At 44.4% G+C, this 17,052-nt stretch overlaps 3 protein-coding genes across 3 annotated transcripts; 2 read left to right on the top strand and 1 right to left on the bottom strand.

The window, feature by feature from the left end:
- Positions 1-1,986: 1,986 nt before the first annotated feature.
- Positions 1,987-5,310, top strand: LOC117861115 (adenylate kinase, chloroplastic). The gene is made up of 7 exons (XM_034744605.2): positions 1,987-2,235; positions 2,490-2,585; positions 2,677-2,805; positions 2,898-3,032; positions 3,242-3,388; positions 3,971-4,045; positions 4,866-5,310. Exons 1-7 carry the CDS (start codon positions 2,044-2,046, stop codon positions 4,962-4,964), a joined length of 873 nt encoding a protein of 290 aa, XP_034600496.1. The 5' UTR covers positions 1,987-2,043; the 3' UTR covers positions 4,965-5,310.
- Positions 5,311-6,535: 1,225 nt separating this feature from the next.
- Positions 6,536-12,724, top strand: LOC117860693 (ubiquitin carboxyl-terminal hydrolase 27). Its single transcript, XM_034744069.2, has 6 exons — positions 6,536-6,635; positions 7,111-7,734; positions 7,901-8,197; positions 8,693-9,763; positions 10,221-10,728; positions 11,489-12,724. The coding sequence occupies exons 3-6, from the start codon at positions 8,059-8,061 to the stop codon at positions 11,730-11,732; spliced, it is 1,962 nt and encodes a 653-aa protein (XP_034599960.1). The 5' UTR covers positions 6,536-6,635; positions 7,111-7,734; positions 7,901-8,058; the 3' UTR covers positions 11,733-12,724.
- A 987-nt stretch (positions 12,725-13,711) lies between these two features.
- On the bottom strand, positions 13,712-16,442 carry LOC117861113 (uncharacterized). Its single transcript, XM_034744603.2, has 8 exons — positions 16,133-16,442; positions 15,626-15,761; positions 15,285-15,354; positions 15,102-15,195; positions 14,793-15,006; positions 14,490-14,631; positions 14,118-14,288; positions 13,712-14,039 (listed from the first exon to the last, which is right to left on the bottom strand). The coding sequence occupies exons 1-8, from the start codon at positions 16,380-16,382 to the stop codon at positions 13,845-13,847; spliced, it is 1,272 nt and encodes a 423-aa protein (XP_034600494.1). The 5' UTR covers positions 16,383-16,442; the 3' UTR covers positions 13,712-13,844.
- Between the last annotated feature and the right edge of the window lie 610 nt (positions 16,443-17,052).

Below are 17,052 nucleotides of genomic sequence, written 5' to 3'. Positions count from 1 at the left end.
CTCCAATCCAGAAATAATCCATGAAACAGAGAGGAGCTTATGCTGTGACAAATATTTATCTAATTCCATATGGCAGTCTGGCATCTACAGAGATGATCCTTCTTGTGCCCCCACCATAGTGAATGTCATCTTCTTGAAAAAGAAAACCCCCCAAATTAGCTGGTAATTCTTACTATAATGTGCGCGCAGTGATATAGATTTTGACGTTACCTCACGTAAGTGGTGCTGTGGTGATCCAACTGCAAACGAACTTCGCACTAGTTCCTAGTGTCTCAAGTTAAATATCATAACAGCGGTCCTTTATTCAACAACTATAGGAATAAAGTCAGGGGCATTTGCAGTTGTGAAAAGTAATAACTAACTTCAGGTAAAGTAATTTTGATGATTCTTCAGTTCTACTCCACAAGGTAAGAATTGACACTAAAACAAATGAATCTGTACTTACATAAATTGGACCAATCTACCTGACAAGTGGGTTACCTATTCTTACCTCAGTTCACTTAGAATACATGTAGAAGCAAAAGGCATATGGTTTCATGGCAAGAAAACCTTGAAATTAGATCATGAACTGAACATCTGCAGGAAACCAGTAAAAGAGGGGATCCTGTGGGCTGTGGATGGCTGGATGGCAATCAGGATTTTCTGCAGCTCCCTTTTTTCTCTTTTTCCCGAAAGTCAATAGCTTTGCAAGTTTCAACTGCACAGCTGCTGCTGCCAAATGCGCATAGAAATTGGATGCATGCACTTTCCTTCCAGCAATGCAGGTTGTACAGCGACCTGCAATACAATGTAGAGTACACTTGGAGGAGGCAGGCAGGCTTTGTTGTTGTAGACAGACAGGAACTGCCACTTAGCTCATTGCTCAAGCTCAACTGTGAAAGTGAAACAGGTAACAGAGACAGGAAGGATGATAAAAGGCAGTACACAGTTGGTAGCCTCAGATTAAAGTTGTGTTCCACGTATGCAATGCAAGAGGTAGATTGTTGAGACCACCACCTATCAATACACGTCTAGTTTTTATGGTCCCATCACCACTGACTTGCAGAGCAGAAAGGAGGTGCATGCTGGAGCAGAAAGTCTCTCCGAGCACCTGCGAGACCACCACTGACTTGCAGAGCAGAAAGGAGAGCACCTGCAGTTCAGATCATCAAATCGGTAGCAGTAGCAACTACTGGTGCTCCTCACAAAAGAAAATACAAGTTAGTGCTACTGCTATCTGTTGCTGCTTCAAAGCTCTTGGTGGTTGCATTTCCATGCTCTGAACCCTGGCACTGAAGCCACCCATGATTTTCTGCAGCAGATGAGCAGGATACTGTTGTGGATCAGCTATTGCAGCATCCTACCAAGAATGCAGATGCCTTTTTTTTATACTTAATTTTTCAGAGCTGAAATGCAGATGAACTCTTGGTAGAGCTATTGCAGCATCCAATACCAAGAATGCAGTTGTGGATCAGCTTTGTTTGGTCTGTCATTTCTCTCCGGTCCGGGTAAAAAAGAAAGGAAAATAAACATGTGCTGCTTGAGCTTGACCAAGGAAAGCGAAGAAATTTGCTGACACGCGCTGGAAATGGGCACTGACGGATGCGGATTGCAGTCTTCTGCAAACGCTGACTGACGACCATGAGGATCGATCGACATCGAGTCGGTTTCCGCTTGCACCTTTGCTTATCCCATCAAGCACGCTATCACTTCCGAGTGGAGAAGAGCATCCATCAGGAGCCTCCTTCATTTCTGATCACATACCCCTGAACCTGATCACATAACTCTGTATTTTTCTGAAGAAGCGCCATCTGAAGAAGTGCCCTGGCCTCAGGCATTGCTGTCGGCGTTTGTCCTAGTTTGATCTCCTCCTTCCTTCCTATTGCCACAAGAAGAACGAGCCGCAGTTTGAGGCCTCAAAAAATTCCAAAAAAAAAAACCAAACTGATTTTGTTTGATGAAACTAAAAAAAAGGGGGATTACTAAAGGCCGCAACTCCCTTTGTTTTCTGTCTACTGTCTCGTCGTCTGGTCTTCTTCTGCCTCCGCTCCGCCGTCACCGCCCATGGCTTCCTCTATGGCCGCCGCCTGCGCTGCCGCTGCGGCCTCCCTCTCGCCGCCGCAATCGACGGCCCAGAGGCCGGGTTCCCAGGGCCGACTCCTCTTCCCCGGCGCGCCAGCCAGCTCCCGCTCCCTCCGGCTCCGTACCGCCGGCCGCCGCTCGCCGGCGACCCGCTCCTTGCGCCGGGCGAGCAAGGTGATTGCTTTCTTGCTCCGTATTGTTCACTTCGATCTGGTTCCGTTACTAGCTAGCGTAGCACAAGGGGAGGTGGAGCACATGGATTGCTTGCTTGCTCAGGTTTGGAGGATTCTCCGGACATTCCTTGGGGGTATTAGGCAACCTCGGCATAGATCTTGCTAAACCTAGGCAATCCATCTCCGTGGAGTTTCCTGGATAATTGCACGAGTTATTCCACGGCAGAATTCTTACTCTCTGTATATTCATTTCAGGCTGTGGTTGCAGCGTTGGCTGACCCTCTCAAGGTCATGATATCAGGGGCTCCCGCGTCCGGCAAGGGCACGCAATGTGAGCTCATCAAGGCCAAAGTATGTTGTAGATTCAGTAACAACCTTGTATGCTAGTATTGCAGAATTCTTCGCTTCAGGACGCCTCATGTTGCACTTGTGGTTTTTGCAGTACGGTTTGGTGCACATCTCTGCTGGAGATTTGCTACGGGCGGAGATCGCTGCTGGGTCCGAGAATGGGAAGCAGGCCAAGGAATACATGGAGAAGGGCCAGCTGGTGCCTGATGAGATTGTAGTCAATGTAGGCGACCTTTTATTTCCAAATTCTCCATTGTTGTGATTTCAAGTTGCTATCAATGCTCCTAAAAATAAACAAATTTTGGTTTCTGACAGATGGTTAAGGAACGCCTTTTGCAACCAGATGCTCAAGAAAATGGTTGGCTATTGGACGGGTATCCGAGAAGCTATTCGCAGGCCATGGCATTGGAAACTCTTGAAATCCGACCTGATACTTTCATTTTGTTAGATGTAAGTGTCCAGCTAGATCAAATTAATGGCACATAATCCAAATCATTTTCGGCCTTTAGATTATTTGTGACATTGCTCTTACTAGTAGTTCAAATATATTTCGTTAAATACTGCTATTGGCTATTTTTAGCCCAATGAACAGGAATTTCCTGAATTAGCTTTGTTTGATCAGAAAATGTGTAACTTTAGCTCATTCTTTGCCAATCCAGGTTCCAGATGAACTCCTTGTTGAAAGGGTGGTTGGAAGACGGCTTGATCCTGTCACAGGGAAAATATATCATTTGAAGTATTCTCCACCAGAGAATGAAGAAATTGCGTCAAGGCTTACACAGAGATTTGATGACACAGAAGAAAAGGTACATATCTGTACTGGCTATTGGTAAAAATATTATCAAAAGGAAACGGGAATTTATCATTAAACAGGATGTAATTGCTTATTAGGTGTTGCAGTGTTACTGCAAAGTGTCTTTCTTTGGTCTTCTACTAAGTCAACAAGGTCAATGTATTTTATCATGCCCCTACTGGCCATATCTAAAGTATTCAGTGCATATATATTCGAGCCCACTGACACACTTAACATTTTCTTTTTCGAGGTGAAAGCACCTGACATCAATGCTTTAAAACTTGTACATTTCTAGTGTGCAATCATTTCCTCTGATGGTGAAGGGCTTTTCTTTTTGCTGTCGTCTGTTAGTGTGCTGTAGTTATTGTTATGTTATGTAATTTTGATTCATGTGGTAGACCTGCTGATATAGGATACTGCTACTTCAACTGTGTATTATGATGATTGAATTTCATGTAGAGTGTATATTGAGTTTGCTTATTCTTTGTTCCACCAGATATTTCTCATCAACTGCAACTGTTTATTTAGATTGTGAGATCAATAAATATGGTTAGGGAATCCACTTCTAACACATGTTGTTTTTGCTGTTTTACAGGTTAAGCTGAGGCTGCAGACTTACTATCAAAATGTTGAGTCATTGCTATCAACATATGACAATGTTATTGTCAAAGTAGGTGCCATCTCTTTCAATTGAAAACTCTCTGCTCCATCAGTTCTCTCAAGACTGATACGCATTTCTGCTTGATGTTGTCATGAAGTTATCCTAGGACAGATTAATCTGATGTCCTCATTTTCAGTAACTGCAGAGATATATATTTTTGTTTTGGTTCTCGTAGTTAGATGGAGTAACGCCTGCCATTGTTAATTCCTCTGTTGCCTCTGTGCCACTAGTGTTGATATGGCTAGCTTATTGGCTAAGAACACAATGAGCAGATTGATAAACAACCCGCTCGCCCTCCCTAGGAGGCTCTGAGCTTAGAGGTTTATCTTCTGCTTAACCCGAGATGAATCTGGGGTCCTAGTACATATAGAGCTCTAAGCTCCCTAACAACCTTTGGATAAGATCTCTAGCCACCCTAAATAATCTGAGCCGGCGCTAACAAACCAAAACTGAAACAAAGCAGATCTCCTAACTACTAGCTGACGCCTGGGCCTTCTTGCGGTGGAACTTCCTCCCAAAGAAGGTGTCCACAACAAGTGTATTACCTATTTCTCAGTCGCTTCTTGGTATGTAGTTTCTAGTACTAGTGTCAGACTGTCAGTGTAGTATTCCGTTGTGCCTAATTTGATGTGTCATTGTCAAATTTGCATGCAGTCGTAACCTTGTATGTTATATCATGTAGAATGGTGACACACAACTTGTTAATTTTCTTCATGTGATGCCAGATTATAACCATTCAATGATCACGCTTTTCAGTTAGCTATCTCTGCAATCAAGCAATCAGCATTATATTCAAACAATTGTTTTGTCACTGACTTGTGTAATTTAGGTGAAAGGAGATGTCACAGTGGACGAAGTGTTTGCCGAGATCGACAAGCAGCTGAGCTCTATCCTGGACAAGAAAACAGAAACGGTGGCCAGCGCTTGAGCGGGTAAAATCCGTGCAGGTCAGGCATGCTCATGTAAGATGGCTCGCATGATAGCGAACTCCTCCATTTAAATGTGGTTGAAGCATAGGAATTTTGTACCATGTGTTGTTGTACAAGAATGGAGGTGGCGGATCATTCATCGGGACGAGGACTTTAGAGATCCTTTTTAGCATGCGCTGCTGTACATGGATTATTGCTGTCCTGCGAACATGCACGTGTAATGTGTTGTTTCTCAACTGGAGAAATGGATGATGCATTCATTTTTTTTTTGGTTTGTTGTATCATGTTTTCGCAGTGTACTCTTCTAGTTTCAAAGAAAAAGCTTTGTCATGATTTCAGCTTTCAGGGATGTTGCCATGATGGCTGCTGGAGTTTTCCACTTAACAGGTCTAGTTCTGGGCCCAGGCACGGCCTCAAATAACTAGCAGGTTTGCTAGGGATGTTGAAGAAATATATTGCTGGTTGCTGCTTTGAAAAAGCTCTTTTGAGATCATTACAAATTTGTATTTTTTTGACAAGCAACCTCGACATTACATCTGTAAACATTACAACTTGGCACCAAAACACATATATCTTCAAGTAAACCGAACCTCAACAGGTATGGTAACTCAAGAAACAAAATATCCTTCATCCGGAATTAATTTAAATTATTATCCAAACGAGTACAGTTCATCTGACAACATTTAAGAAACAAAAGCATTACCTCACTGAAATTACATTAAAATTATGATTATACATTGCACGATTACATCTTATTATGGCGACCATCTGTCCTACCATGGCACTCTCTGCAGGGCCCTAGAACAGTCAACTTAACTGCAGAGGGAACCTTATCCTCGATGTATGTTCTGATGGCCATGGCCGCTCTGGGAGCTTCCTTGAGAACACCGTTGCTAATGGGGTGGCATCCTTTACAACCTTCATCAGAACACCTAAAACCATATACAGTATTTAATGTAAGACATTCGAGTGACACCGCATTATTGAGAATATAACATGTTAGCTCAACCAAGCTCTTGGCAGAGCTGATTTTACCGCGAGATCTTCACACTCTTGAGGCAGGAGTGACAGTGTTGAGGCATCTGCCTGAAATGTGACAAATCTCCAAAAACCGATTCATGGTCCATACTATGCTGAGATATCAGCATTCGCCTTACATTCAAGGTCAAAGTTTCCAAGAAGGAGACGCGTCAAGGAAAGAAACCAGAGAGAAATAATCATAGGCCGGGGAAAAGCTCAATCCTGATCCCATATCAATGGATAGGTGCTTGAGGTAGAGGAACTTGGTAGGCAGCATTGGTGTATTGACCACCAAATGTCCTGCATATATGCCCAAACATCAGACAAAAGTTAAACAGCAGGAGTGCAGGACATACAATTCGGCTGCCTCTCAACTGTCAACCTCTGTGAAGAGAGGCTCTGAGCTCGATTTAAATCGTTACTTCGGCCTGGTTTAAATTGTTGGGCTTTCACTCACGATTACCGGCCCAAGAAAGCGCCACTCCCCTCGAATGGCGGGCACCGCCACCGCCGCCGCCGCTGCCTCTTCCTCCTCTCCGATCTCCGCTCGCCGCACCATGTCCCCGGCCTCCCCGGCTCCTCCTGCTCCCCACCGCCGCCGCTTCTTGCCGACTACTAGGCAGCTGTGCTCCATGCCTCGAGAAACCAAGGTCCGCCCCTCCCCTTTCGGACTTGCTCCATTTGGTTTTGGTTCAGTTATTATGCCTAGGACAGCAAAAGGGGAGAGACAAGGTGGTTCTCTAAACTGCCAAGTTTGGATCGCGCTTCAGGATCAACGTTCGATTTGCCGTTGGGCGAAATTTAGATGCTGTTTCTCTCGAATCTACCATGTTCAGTGCGTATGTGCTCTTGTGATGATGGAGAATGGTGGTGAATTCGGAGGGGAGGGGATAGATTTCTTTCCGACCTGCAATTCGGGTGATAGTGCTGCTGGTATAGGATGCTAGCTCGCGAACCGTGCATTATCCATTGTTTTCATTGTTTTGTGCAGTGTCTATTGAGTAGAGTTATTCCATTGTTTTCTCATCTGTTGGCTGTTGCCTACCTATTCATATGGATTGCGAAGATTAATGAACATGGCATTGTTATTATCAACCTCTCACACACGTGTTTGTTGTTTTACAGGTCAATCTATATCCACTTATCAAAATGCTGAGCCCTTGCTGTCAGAATGTGAGTTTGTTGTAGTCAAAGCAGGCAATCTATCTCTCAAGTCTGATATGCTTTTCTTCTTGGTATTGTGTACTGTATGTCATGAAGTCATTCTGTCACTGGTAGTTTCAGACAGGCTTCTTATTCTGATACATAGACAAAGTAATGCTTACCGTTGCTAATTTCTTTGTCGCTCCGCATCACGCTAATGCTCACTTGCTTATCTGAAGTCTGAACTGCTCTAGTCATTGTTGAAGCTACATGTTGTTATTGTTGGTTGGTATATGCTGGTGTTAGTATGATATTCAGTATCTAGTTTAATGTGGAAATATCAAATCTAGATGCTGTCAGAGGTCTTCTGTCATGTAGAGCAAGAAGTCACATGGAATTCAGCAATTTCTGCTAATGACATCAAATGGTCCTAGATAGTATCTCACTTTCAGTTACCTATCTCTGTAACTGATAGACCTGCATCTTGGTGTTCTAACCTGAAATCTTTCTTTGCCAATGGAAGGTGTGTTCGCCGATATTGACAAGCAAGCTGCTCTGCTGGTGGATTAGATATGTCGTTCAGGAAGCTCGAAGCTGTCTCACATGGTAACTGACGAGTCATTGCTAGGATACTTCTATCATAATTTGTGTACATCGTTGTTGAATACTGATCATACAAATCTATCTTGATTCTGGAGTAACACAAATGCCCACATTGTAATCATGTGCAATGGCTGTCTGAAGTTTGCATTCCTGATTCTTGTTGAGACAGGTTCGGTCTGCCTGCTGCCAACAGTCACCAGTCAGTCCTGGGAGCAGCCTCTTCCTGGGCCGGTTTTTTCACGTGGTCTAATTTTGACATACCTATTGGGCTGGGCCGGGCCGAAGTAGAATTTTCCGTGGACCGGAGCTATTTCCCCCCACTATAAAATGGACTCGAACAGCGATCGGCCCAAGGCCAGGAAAAAGCTTCCTCCCGCTACACCACCGTTCCAACTGCTCGGCGCCTCGGCCTCGCCGCGGACGCCATTCCCGCCGCTCGCCCGCGCCCCGCCACGCCCGAATCGAGGTGAGATTTCCTCCCGCATTCCCCTCCTCCCGATTCTGTGTTGTTCTTCGCTTGATTCCGGATTCCGTGGCGCTGTTCTTGCTCTTCTCGGTTCTTGTCTGGTTGGTCGGTGGGTTTCTCGGTTTCTGTTGCTGCTGCTTCTTCTCCGCTTCGTTGGCTTTCTTGGCTCATCCCTAGTCGGTGCAGTTGCTCTTTCTTCCCCCGACATGGTAGTCTGCGCAGACGTGCAGTTGCTGCGCGCGGTTCTTGATCATCTCCAGCCTCCGGGATGTGCAATTTCTTGTTTTCTTGGTGGAATTTCCCTGCTGCGTCTCCACTTCATTGGCATCTCTTGGGCGTCCTCGCCATAAGGTCTTGCTTGCATTGCTGATGGTATTTCTTGGATTTTCCGCTCCTTTGGCGTTTCTTGCTCATGATGCATCCTTCTCTGCTTCTTTACCTTTCTTAAGTTCTTGGTTCTTTGAGTTCTGACTCGATTCTTTCTTGTGATTCCAGTCCACGCGATGGGGAAGGAGAAGAAGGGAGCGAGGGCAGCAGAGATGGACAGCAGCCTTGGCAAAGCCCGACTCCTGGAGGCCACGGATTCTGTATGTGGTGGCGCGGAGGCGGATGTCACCAGCGATGCCAGCAATGAGTGTGAGCACTTCTACTTTGATACAGAGGAAATGTACAAGTTCTCAGATACTATCAAGCGCTTGAAGGCCAACCCACAGTGCATGGATTGCAAGGCCCCCAATGGGAAGCTGACGCTCGAGGAAACGAAGTCTCGTTTCGTGATGTGCTCGTGCTGCAGCCAGTGTTTCTGCGCCGGGTTGGTGACCAATGAGGAGGGTCCAATGAGCCAGAGCCACGCACGGAGCCATGCCAACTCAAAAGAATGTCACCCGGTTCCAGTTGTTCTGTGGATAGATCAACCCGATGCTGCTTACTGCTTTCAGTGTGACCACAGTTTGAGCCTCAAAGTGATTGCCTCAGCGGCACGTGCTCATGAGCCCTATGTTATCAGAGGGATGCAAAATGAAGGGTACACGTGCTTTGTGAATGCATTGGTGCAGTGCCTCCTTGCACTTGGTAAGCTGCGGATGTGGATGTTTGGTCCTGATGCTCCAACAGGGCCCCTTGGTGTGGCACTGAAGGACCTCTTTGTGGAGACAACGGCTGGGAATGATGCAGTAGCACCGCTGAACCCAGCTAAACTCTTGGGCATAGGCGCATTGAATGCGAAGTACAAAGACCGTAGTCAGCAAGACAGCCAAGAATTGCTTCTCGATCTGCGTTATGGTTTGAATGAGGAGGAGCTGCTGAAGATGCCTCCTTACATGCAGGATGTTCCCACAGTTGTTGAATCCATTTTCCAGGGTCAGGTGTCTGAAACCTTGACCTGCAAAACTTGCTCAGAAGCGTCGCTTAAGACAGTATCATTCTGTGAGCTCTCACTGACAATGCCACCAGACGGGTGGTATCCAACCAAAAGTGAAGCACCACAAAGGAGTGGCAGAAAGGCAAGGAAAGGTATTAGAGACCTATTTCAACAAATTAGGGATGAGAGTAAGTTCACATGCTCCCGTACCTAATCAATTGCCTGCTGCAAATTGGTTAGCAGATCTGCAAATATGCAGGGGCGTCCCAGATCTTAACTCTATTGAGAAATGCATGCAAGAAACTGTGGAAAACACTCTTATACAGCAACTGCTATTGCCTATTTTGCTGAAAACAAGGATACATGCCATTTGTCAGAGTTGAGTTTGAACCACTATCTAAACGTTCAAACTTGTTAAAGGACTAGTTGCGTGCATGGTTTGAAGAAATGTCACCAAAACCTTCAGGATGGCTACATAAAACTGTGCAGGATGTTTGAGCAGTCTGAACATGGCAAGCTGTTTCTTTTAGTGTGGTAGTTCGAATTGCTTTACGAGCATAGCTCAGGGTTTTGAATGCTTATCTTAATATCACTGCAAATGGTCTGTTAAATTAACAGTTTTGGGTATTCTCAGAAAAATTACTGCTAATGTGGAGGATTGAAATTCTGAAAAACTTGTACAAGTTGATAGCATCTGGATGCATAATGTTGTTTTTGCAGATAAACATAAGAGCGCAGATGAACATAAGATAGATTCTCTTCCATCAATTGAGGAGTGCCTGGAATATTATTTTGAAAAAGAGGCCGTGATAAGGAGCTGTGATAGCTGTACCAAGCATGAGGAGCCAAGCACCAGCCCAAGAAAAGTTGGTGGGCAGATGATGGCAAGCATCAAGAAAAGATGGTTGGCAGATTGGGTCCAAACTGAACGTGACCACAGAAAAGCAAAGAGTGACTTGTTCGGTGCGCATGATAACCAAAATGCCAGCACACTAAATGTGGGAGAAGCCCCAAATGAGCAGAAAGGCATACATGCAGATAAAACGCTTGTTCTTAGCAAGCTGCCACCTGTACTAACTCTTCATGTGGTGAGATTTGAGGGCAAGGATAAGAGACTGGGACATGTGAAGTTTGAGGAAAATCTTGATGTAGGAAAATATCTGGATCCCAGGTACTTACATTACTTACACATTAACAACTTAATACTTCTATGCAATTTTGTGAAAGCTTGAAGAAGACATGTCATTTAGCTCAAGTTATTGTTTAGACTCTTATGTCCCTAGAAGAGTTTCCACTTTCCAGTGGTTACTGCTTATCCTGAAGTCTAATTGAAATGAATTGTGTTTTGAGTTTGTTGAGGATCAATTGAATTTGAATGTTGGTCTAAAAATTGAATTTGATTGTTTTTTTTGACAGTTTGATTTGGATCAAAACCCATTCTATCTAGTGGTAGTGATTTGGTTTGGATCAAAACCCATTCTTTAATTGGTTGAAAACTGCTTCAATGCATATTGATTTTATTGTGTTTGTAGGGGAAAAATAATCTCCTGTCATAGTCCATTAGTCACATACATATGGAACACAGTGTATCACAATCCCTGAGCTGGCCACTACAACACTGTATCACCAACTACCTGGTGTATATTCCTTTTTCCCGCTTCAGGCTGTGCATTGAAACGCCTAACCTGACAGCCCTTTTACATTAGGCTTTTCTCTATAAGGGCCAGCATTTTCTAGTGTGATTTTGAAGTAGTTGTGGTGAGGTTACATGTTGAAACTGGACTATATGCTGATTTGTCACTTGATATAAATTAAAACTGCTCATGCGATAGTGGTTTCTTGTTAATGGTGTTCACTTACACGTTGATAGCTAGCCTAGTATTTCCTTTACGTTAGTTTTATTTATTTTTTATTATTTCTCAAATCTTCAGGTCCGAGGACAAAAAACATGCCAGATATCGTCTAGTTGGTGCCATTGAGCATTTTGGGAACTCCTTGAAGGAGGGCCACTATGTTGCTTATGTGAGAGGAAGCAGGACTGGAACAGAGCAGCAGCAGAGCAGTGGCTCTTCCACATGGTTTAGGGCAAGTGACTTGACCATCATAGAAGTCTCGCTAGCCAACGTTCTCACGTGTGAGGCCTACCTTCTTTTCTATGAGAGGATAGAAGATTGAGACATGTATGGCAGTATGTCCAAGTAATTGGAAGAGCAATGACAAGGGATTGGTGAACATGCTTTAGTTGGCCAAGGATCCAGTCAGTGTAACACTACCATTGAGACTCTTGCTCAAGTCCATTCGTGTTGCTTTTGGCGAGGCATCACGGGGCTTCTGACCTACTGCAGCATGTACTCAGTTGGGGAGATTATCTGCTCATCTGGTCATACACATTCAGAGCTGCTTTCTTTTTGTCCTTTTATTAGGGGTCTAACTAGGAAGAGAGTAGGAGCTAGCTGTGACAACACAGGCCTTGTCCTGGTTTTGTTGGATGGTACTCAATCTTACATGCTCATGCTTCACAGTTAATGATGTGTTGAAGCATCTGCGGCATGATAGATGTATTTTCTTCATTCTGTGGCTCCAGCCAGCGTAAGTTGATTGGCTATGGAAGCTTTTCCTTGTTTTGTGAATGGTTGCAGAGTTTTTTTTTTCCTTTTTGGTTGCCTAGGAAGATGATGATGGAAGGCATTCTGGTGTTACTGATTGATCAAGATGACCTAGTTTTGGTGTTCCTGACTGTCTGGTCCAACAATAGTTTTTAGAATTCTGCCTGGTTGGGAAAATTTGAATGCTGACTGCAAATGTGTGATCTATGTTTTTGTGCTGAGCCTGAGAATTCAAACAGTTTTTGCAGTGGAATGATATGGATCAAGTGTATGTGGAAAACACCTGGTGAATATATCGAAGAAGTAGAGTATTAGTCAAAAGACAAGCTGCATTTTTTTCTCTTTTATCAGAGGACGGCTGCCTCTGAACTAATATCAAGGAAGACCAAATTTCATGTAAATGCGTTGTCATGGACTAATTTCAAGAGGCATGGACAAGGGATCATTTCTAATGTGGGTGTCCTGCGTTTCTGTGGTCTCAAGTAATTTCTTGGAAACTAGTAACAAATGACATGGATTGAACCGTATGTTGACTGGCTATGGAAGCTTTTCCTTTTGTTTTGTGATTGGTTGCAAAGTCTTTTCGTTAACGTTGCCTAGGAAGATGTATTGTGTACCGTAAAGGACCTTCAATAAAAGGAGGGGTACTACGTCGCATATGTGAGAGGGGGCAGGATTGTAAGTGAGCAGGAGCCAAGCAGCAGCTCTTCCTCATGGTTGTTCTATGCAAATGGTGATAACGTCAGAGAAGTCTCTCTAAATGAAGTTCTCAAGCGTGAGGCTTTCCTTCTCTTTTCTATGAGAGGATAGGAGGTTGAGGCAATGCCATGCTTTGGTTGGCCAAGGATCCAGTCAGTGTGTACATACTATCGTAGAGACTCTTGTTCAAGTCCATTTGTGTTGCTTTTGCTTAGGCATTGCAGGGCATCTGATCGACTGCAACGTGTGCTAAGTTAGAGAGACTGTAAGCTGATCTGGTCATGCACATTCAGGCCACTTTCTTTTTGTCCTGCTGCTAGGGGACTAACTAGGAACAGAGTAGGCCAGTAGGGCATGTTGTATTGGTGGAACAGAGTAGGAAATCGATGGCACAGGCCATGGGCCCTGTTTTTGTTGGATGAGATACTCAATCTTATACATACTAATGCTGCTACACAGTTCATGGCTTGCCGAATTGCCTGCTGATATGATAGAGATGTTCTTTGCTTCAGTTTCAGCGTTGATTGGTTATTGAAACTTTACCTGGTTTGTGATTGATGGATGCGGTTGTTCTTATTTTGGCCAAGGAAATTGATGGTGCAGACCTTTTTGCTTTTCCTGGTTGATCAATATTGCCTAGTTTTTAGATGTCGTTTGATTTGGAAGATTTTGATTGCTGGGATCTGAATGCTATGGTTTTTGGCCCAAGAATTCAATCAAATCAATGTAGCATGATAATTTGAGTGTGAAGATTCCTAACTAGAGCTGTTTATCGGTGTAGGATCAGGAACTGGTGGAAGATTCAAGTTAATTTCTTTCTAAACAGAAATAAGAATATGCTAGTTCCAGTGACACTGAAAGGCACGCAATGCGCATCTCCGATTCTCCATATATAGTTTAGTCATCTTCTCATCAACAGATTTTGACAATTCCAGGCGATTATTGTCCGACCCAGGTTTGGAACCATATGATCATCTGGTCATCACTCCATGATCTCAACCACAGCTCGGCCAACAATCTTGCCCTGATTGAGATCCTCATAGGCGCCATTAGCCTCCTCGAACTTGCATTTCCTTGATATGGTGTTCTGGAGGTTGAAGGCGCCACTCTCCGCAAGCTTCACAATCTGAGGAAGATCTTGCCTGGCCCTCGCACCGTATGACCCAATGATTTTCACCTGGTTGCAAGCAAACATGTAAGGATCAACAAGGAACCATGCATTCAACACAGATGTGGAAGCCAGTCAAGTTTGTACCTGTCGTCGGACGAGACGGGTTATATCAACCTCCCCAACTACGTCTGTTGCAGCGAGCCCAATCATTACAGCTTTGCCTCCATCTCGTACGCTCTTGGTACACTGGGAAAATGTTAATGCCTTACCAAGTGCCTCTACAGCCACATCCACACCCCTTCCACCAGTAATTTCCTGTGAACAGCATGACAGTCACATTTGAATGGGATCAGCAGCTGAGAAATTCAAATATGCACATTTGAACGCAGCCCACTTAGACATTGAAAAACCAGGACAAGCAACCTTAGCACCTATAACGAAGTAGATATGTAGGACTAGTTTCTGAACTTCAGGGGTTATGTTGATAAATCACAAAAATTGACAATCAACACATACCTTTATCCTTTCAACAGCATCCTCTTTTGCTGCATTTACAGTATGGGTTGCTCCAAGTGTTCTAGCATTCTGGAGTTTCTCATCAAGGACATCCACTGCAATGACTTCAGAAGCTCCAAAGGCTTTTGCTATCTGTAAACAGCTGCAAAATTTGACTTATGAGGAGATGTGAACAAAAGATCTAGTTTTAAGATACTACTAGTAATAAAAGATAAGAAGCATACTCACGTTTCTGTTTTTCATTGTTACAATTAAATGGAGAAACATGGATGCCAAGCATCCTTAAATCAGGAATCTGCTAACCTTGATCCGACCCCTCCAACTCCAATCACAGCTACTGAATCACCCGCGCGCATTTCAGCAGCATGCCTCAGGGCACCATACGCAGTAAACACTGCACATCCTAAGATTGCTGATTCCGTGTATGGTAATGAGTTAGGGAGAACTGCTAGTGCGTTGGCTGGCACGACACAGTACTCTGCCAGCCCACCCATGCTGTACATGTACACCGGTTTCCCTGAAGATGGAAAAAAAAGTTTTTAATACTTTGACAACGCCCAATTATATTGTGGCATTACTGATGAATAATGCAAACAAGTATACTCAGGTTACCATTGCTGCGTAGAAACAGGCGTGTTTCACCATCATATAGAGTTCCTTTAGCACGGTTATATGCAAAGAAAGATTCGCACAGATCCTCTTGGCCCTGAATTAATTAATGCAAATGATCATAAGCAAGAAAACATTGGAAACACTAGCACAAAAGGGATGTCATTATCCAAGATGATGATGTACCTTAACACAGTAAAAGCAGTTCCCACAGGGCATTATGAACGCACCGACGACATGACTTCCAACTGGGAACCTGAAACATTTTCGTATAAAGGATTGATCAATTCTGAAACAACACATTGTCTGAAGTTTGATAAACTGAATTAACAGCTCTCGGTATCTGGCAACAACAAAATTTTCAGCCTAAATAGTGTTCGAAGTTTGACAAACTGTCTGAAGCAACGCATTGTCTGAAGTTTGACAAACTGAAGTAACAGCTCTCGGTATATGTTACAAACAACTCTGTCAGCCTAACCAGTAGCAGATCTTTGTGAAGCATATGAAGTGTGGTTCCATGTACATACCTATTGATGATTTCAGCAGGAGTGTGCGTGCCATGGTCGACAACCTCCCCGGTGATCTCATGGCCCACAACACAAGGGCTGGAGAAAGGGATTTCTCCTTTCATGACATGGAGATCGGAGTGGCACACCCCGCAAGCTGCAGAAGTTTGTCAACACCATATGAGATGAAGGCGTAAGGAATCAGATGAGTTCTTGGGAATAATCCCCACAAGACTCCAATCTGCCACACTCCCGTAGTGGTCACAGAATGCAGGCACTTAAGTGAATCATCAGAGTCAGAGCAGAGCAGAGGCTGCGACCAATCAGGTCAACTGGCTTTGGCATTTGATATCCACCCCTTACTACTCGCATCTAGATTAAGTCAGTTACTGAAGCAGTCTAAGAGTTTTACACGCCTAACCACCATTAGAACCCACCCGGCAATTCCTTGTGGAATCAAAAGAGAAGGAAACCGAATTCATCTCGATCGAAAGCTGGAACAGAGCGGCAGTGAAGAAAAGGCGGGACCTTTGGTCTTGATGAGGAGCTCGCCGGCCTTGGGGCGCGGCATCCGGAACTCCTCGAGCGTGAGCGGGCGGCCGGGCTCCCAGAAGACGGCGCCGCGCATGTAGCTGGGCCCGCCCGCCACGTGGTACCCCGCGGCGGCGGCGGCGGAGTCGGTCCCCGCCGATGCCGATGCGCAGAAGGAGCGGCGGAGGAGCGCGCCGCCGATCCGGCGGAGGAGGGCGCGGGAGGAGGAGGAAGCGGACATGGCCATGGCCTCCGAGTCGACCAACCCAGCTGGAGCAGGCAAGCAAGTGACTCAGCTACTGACTACTCCATCACTCTTTACTTCTTCAGTCTTCAGCCGCCGCCGCTTTTCTTTATCTTGATATCATGATATGATATAATATGATGGAAGATTATTCGTAGCAACATCCAACTTGTTCATTTGTTTACAACAAAAGTTGATCTCGTTTTGCAAAGAGTAAATATACCGAGAATTGCTCTGAAATTTCAACGTGATGTCCGATGTGCAGTTGTTGTTTCGTTCATGCTAATTTCCAATTCAAGACCAGAGGTGTTAAAATTCTGTTAAAATGCAATACTCATTTCGTTCCAAATTGTAGATCGTTTTGACTTTTTTCTATATCTAAAAGTTAAAATGATCTATAATTTTTAGAACAGAGGAAGTATATATCTTGGATGCGTCAGGAGGACGCAACTGGCATCCAAATTATATAATGGTGGAGATGAGATAGTGACGAAGCATCCGGCTGCTAAACCACATTCTTTAGCATATGTACAAGTAGTTTGATTATCCTAGTATTTGTTCGTGTGACTTTCTTGGAGCATGGATAAGGATACAGGATGAAGGACAAATCCCCCAACCACTGCCACATCGGACCACCAGTTATGCTTCAGATGCCTTGGACTTCTTCCAGTAC

Source organism: Setaria viridis, chromosome 6, assembly GCF_005286985.2.
Source record: "Setaria viridis chromosome 6, Setaria_viridis_v4.0, whole genome shotgun sequence".
Lineage (NCBI taxonomy): Eukaryota > Viridiplantae > Streptophyta > Magnoliopsida > Poales > Poaceae > Setaria > Setaria viridis.
This window is presented reverse-complemented; position numbering and strand designations above follow the sequence as displayed.

Excerpts from the sequence above, each read along its gene's own strand:
- LOC117860693 (XM_034744069.2), top strand. The coding sequence starts at position 8,059 with ATGGACTCGAACAGCGATCGGCCCAAGGCCAGGAAAAAGCTTCCTCCC. Across the intron at positions 8,198-8,692 it reads CCCGCCACGCCCGAATCGAG|TCCACGCGATGGGGAAGGAG; the intron begins GTGAGATTTCCT and ends TTGTGATTCCAG. Across the intron at positions 9,764-10,220 it reads GAGTAAGTTCACATGCTCCC|ATTCTGAAAAACTTGTACAA; the intron begins GTACCTAATCAA and ends TGGAGGATTGAA.
- LOC117861115 (XM_034744605.2), top strand. The coding sequence starts at position 2,044 with ATGGCTTCCTCTATGGCCGCCGCCTGCGCTGCCGCTGCGGCCTCCCTC. Across the intron at positions 2,806-2,897 it reads CTGATGAGATTGTAGTCAAT|ATGGTTAAGGAACGCCTTTT; the intron begins GTAGGCGACCTT and ends GGTTTCTGACAG. Across the intron at positions 3,033-3,241 it reads ATACTTTCATTTTGTTAGAT|GTTCCAGATGAACTCCTTGT; the intron begins GTAAGTGTCCAG and ends TTGCCAATCCAG.
- LOC117861113 (XM_034744603.2), bottom strand. The coding sequence starts at position 16,382 with ATGGCCATGTCCGCTTCCTCCTCCTCCCGCGCCCTCCTCCGCCGGATC. Across the intron at positions 15,762-16,132 it reads GCTCCTCATCAAGACCAAAG|CTTGCGGGGTGTGCCACTCC; the intron begins GTCCCGCCTTTT and ends AAACTTCTGCAG. Across the intron at positions 15,196-15,284 it reads ACTGCTTTTACTGTGTTAAG|GGCCAAGAGGATCTGTGCGA; the intron begins GTACATCATCAT and ends TAATTAATTCAG.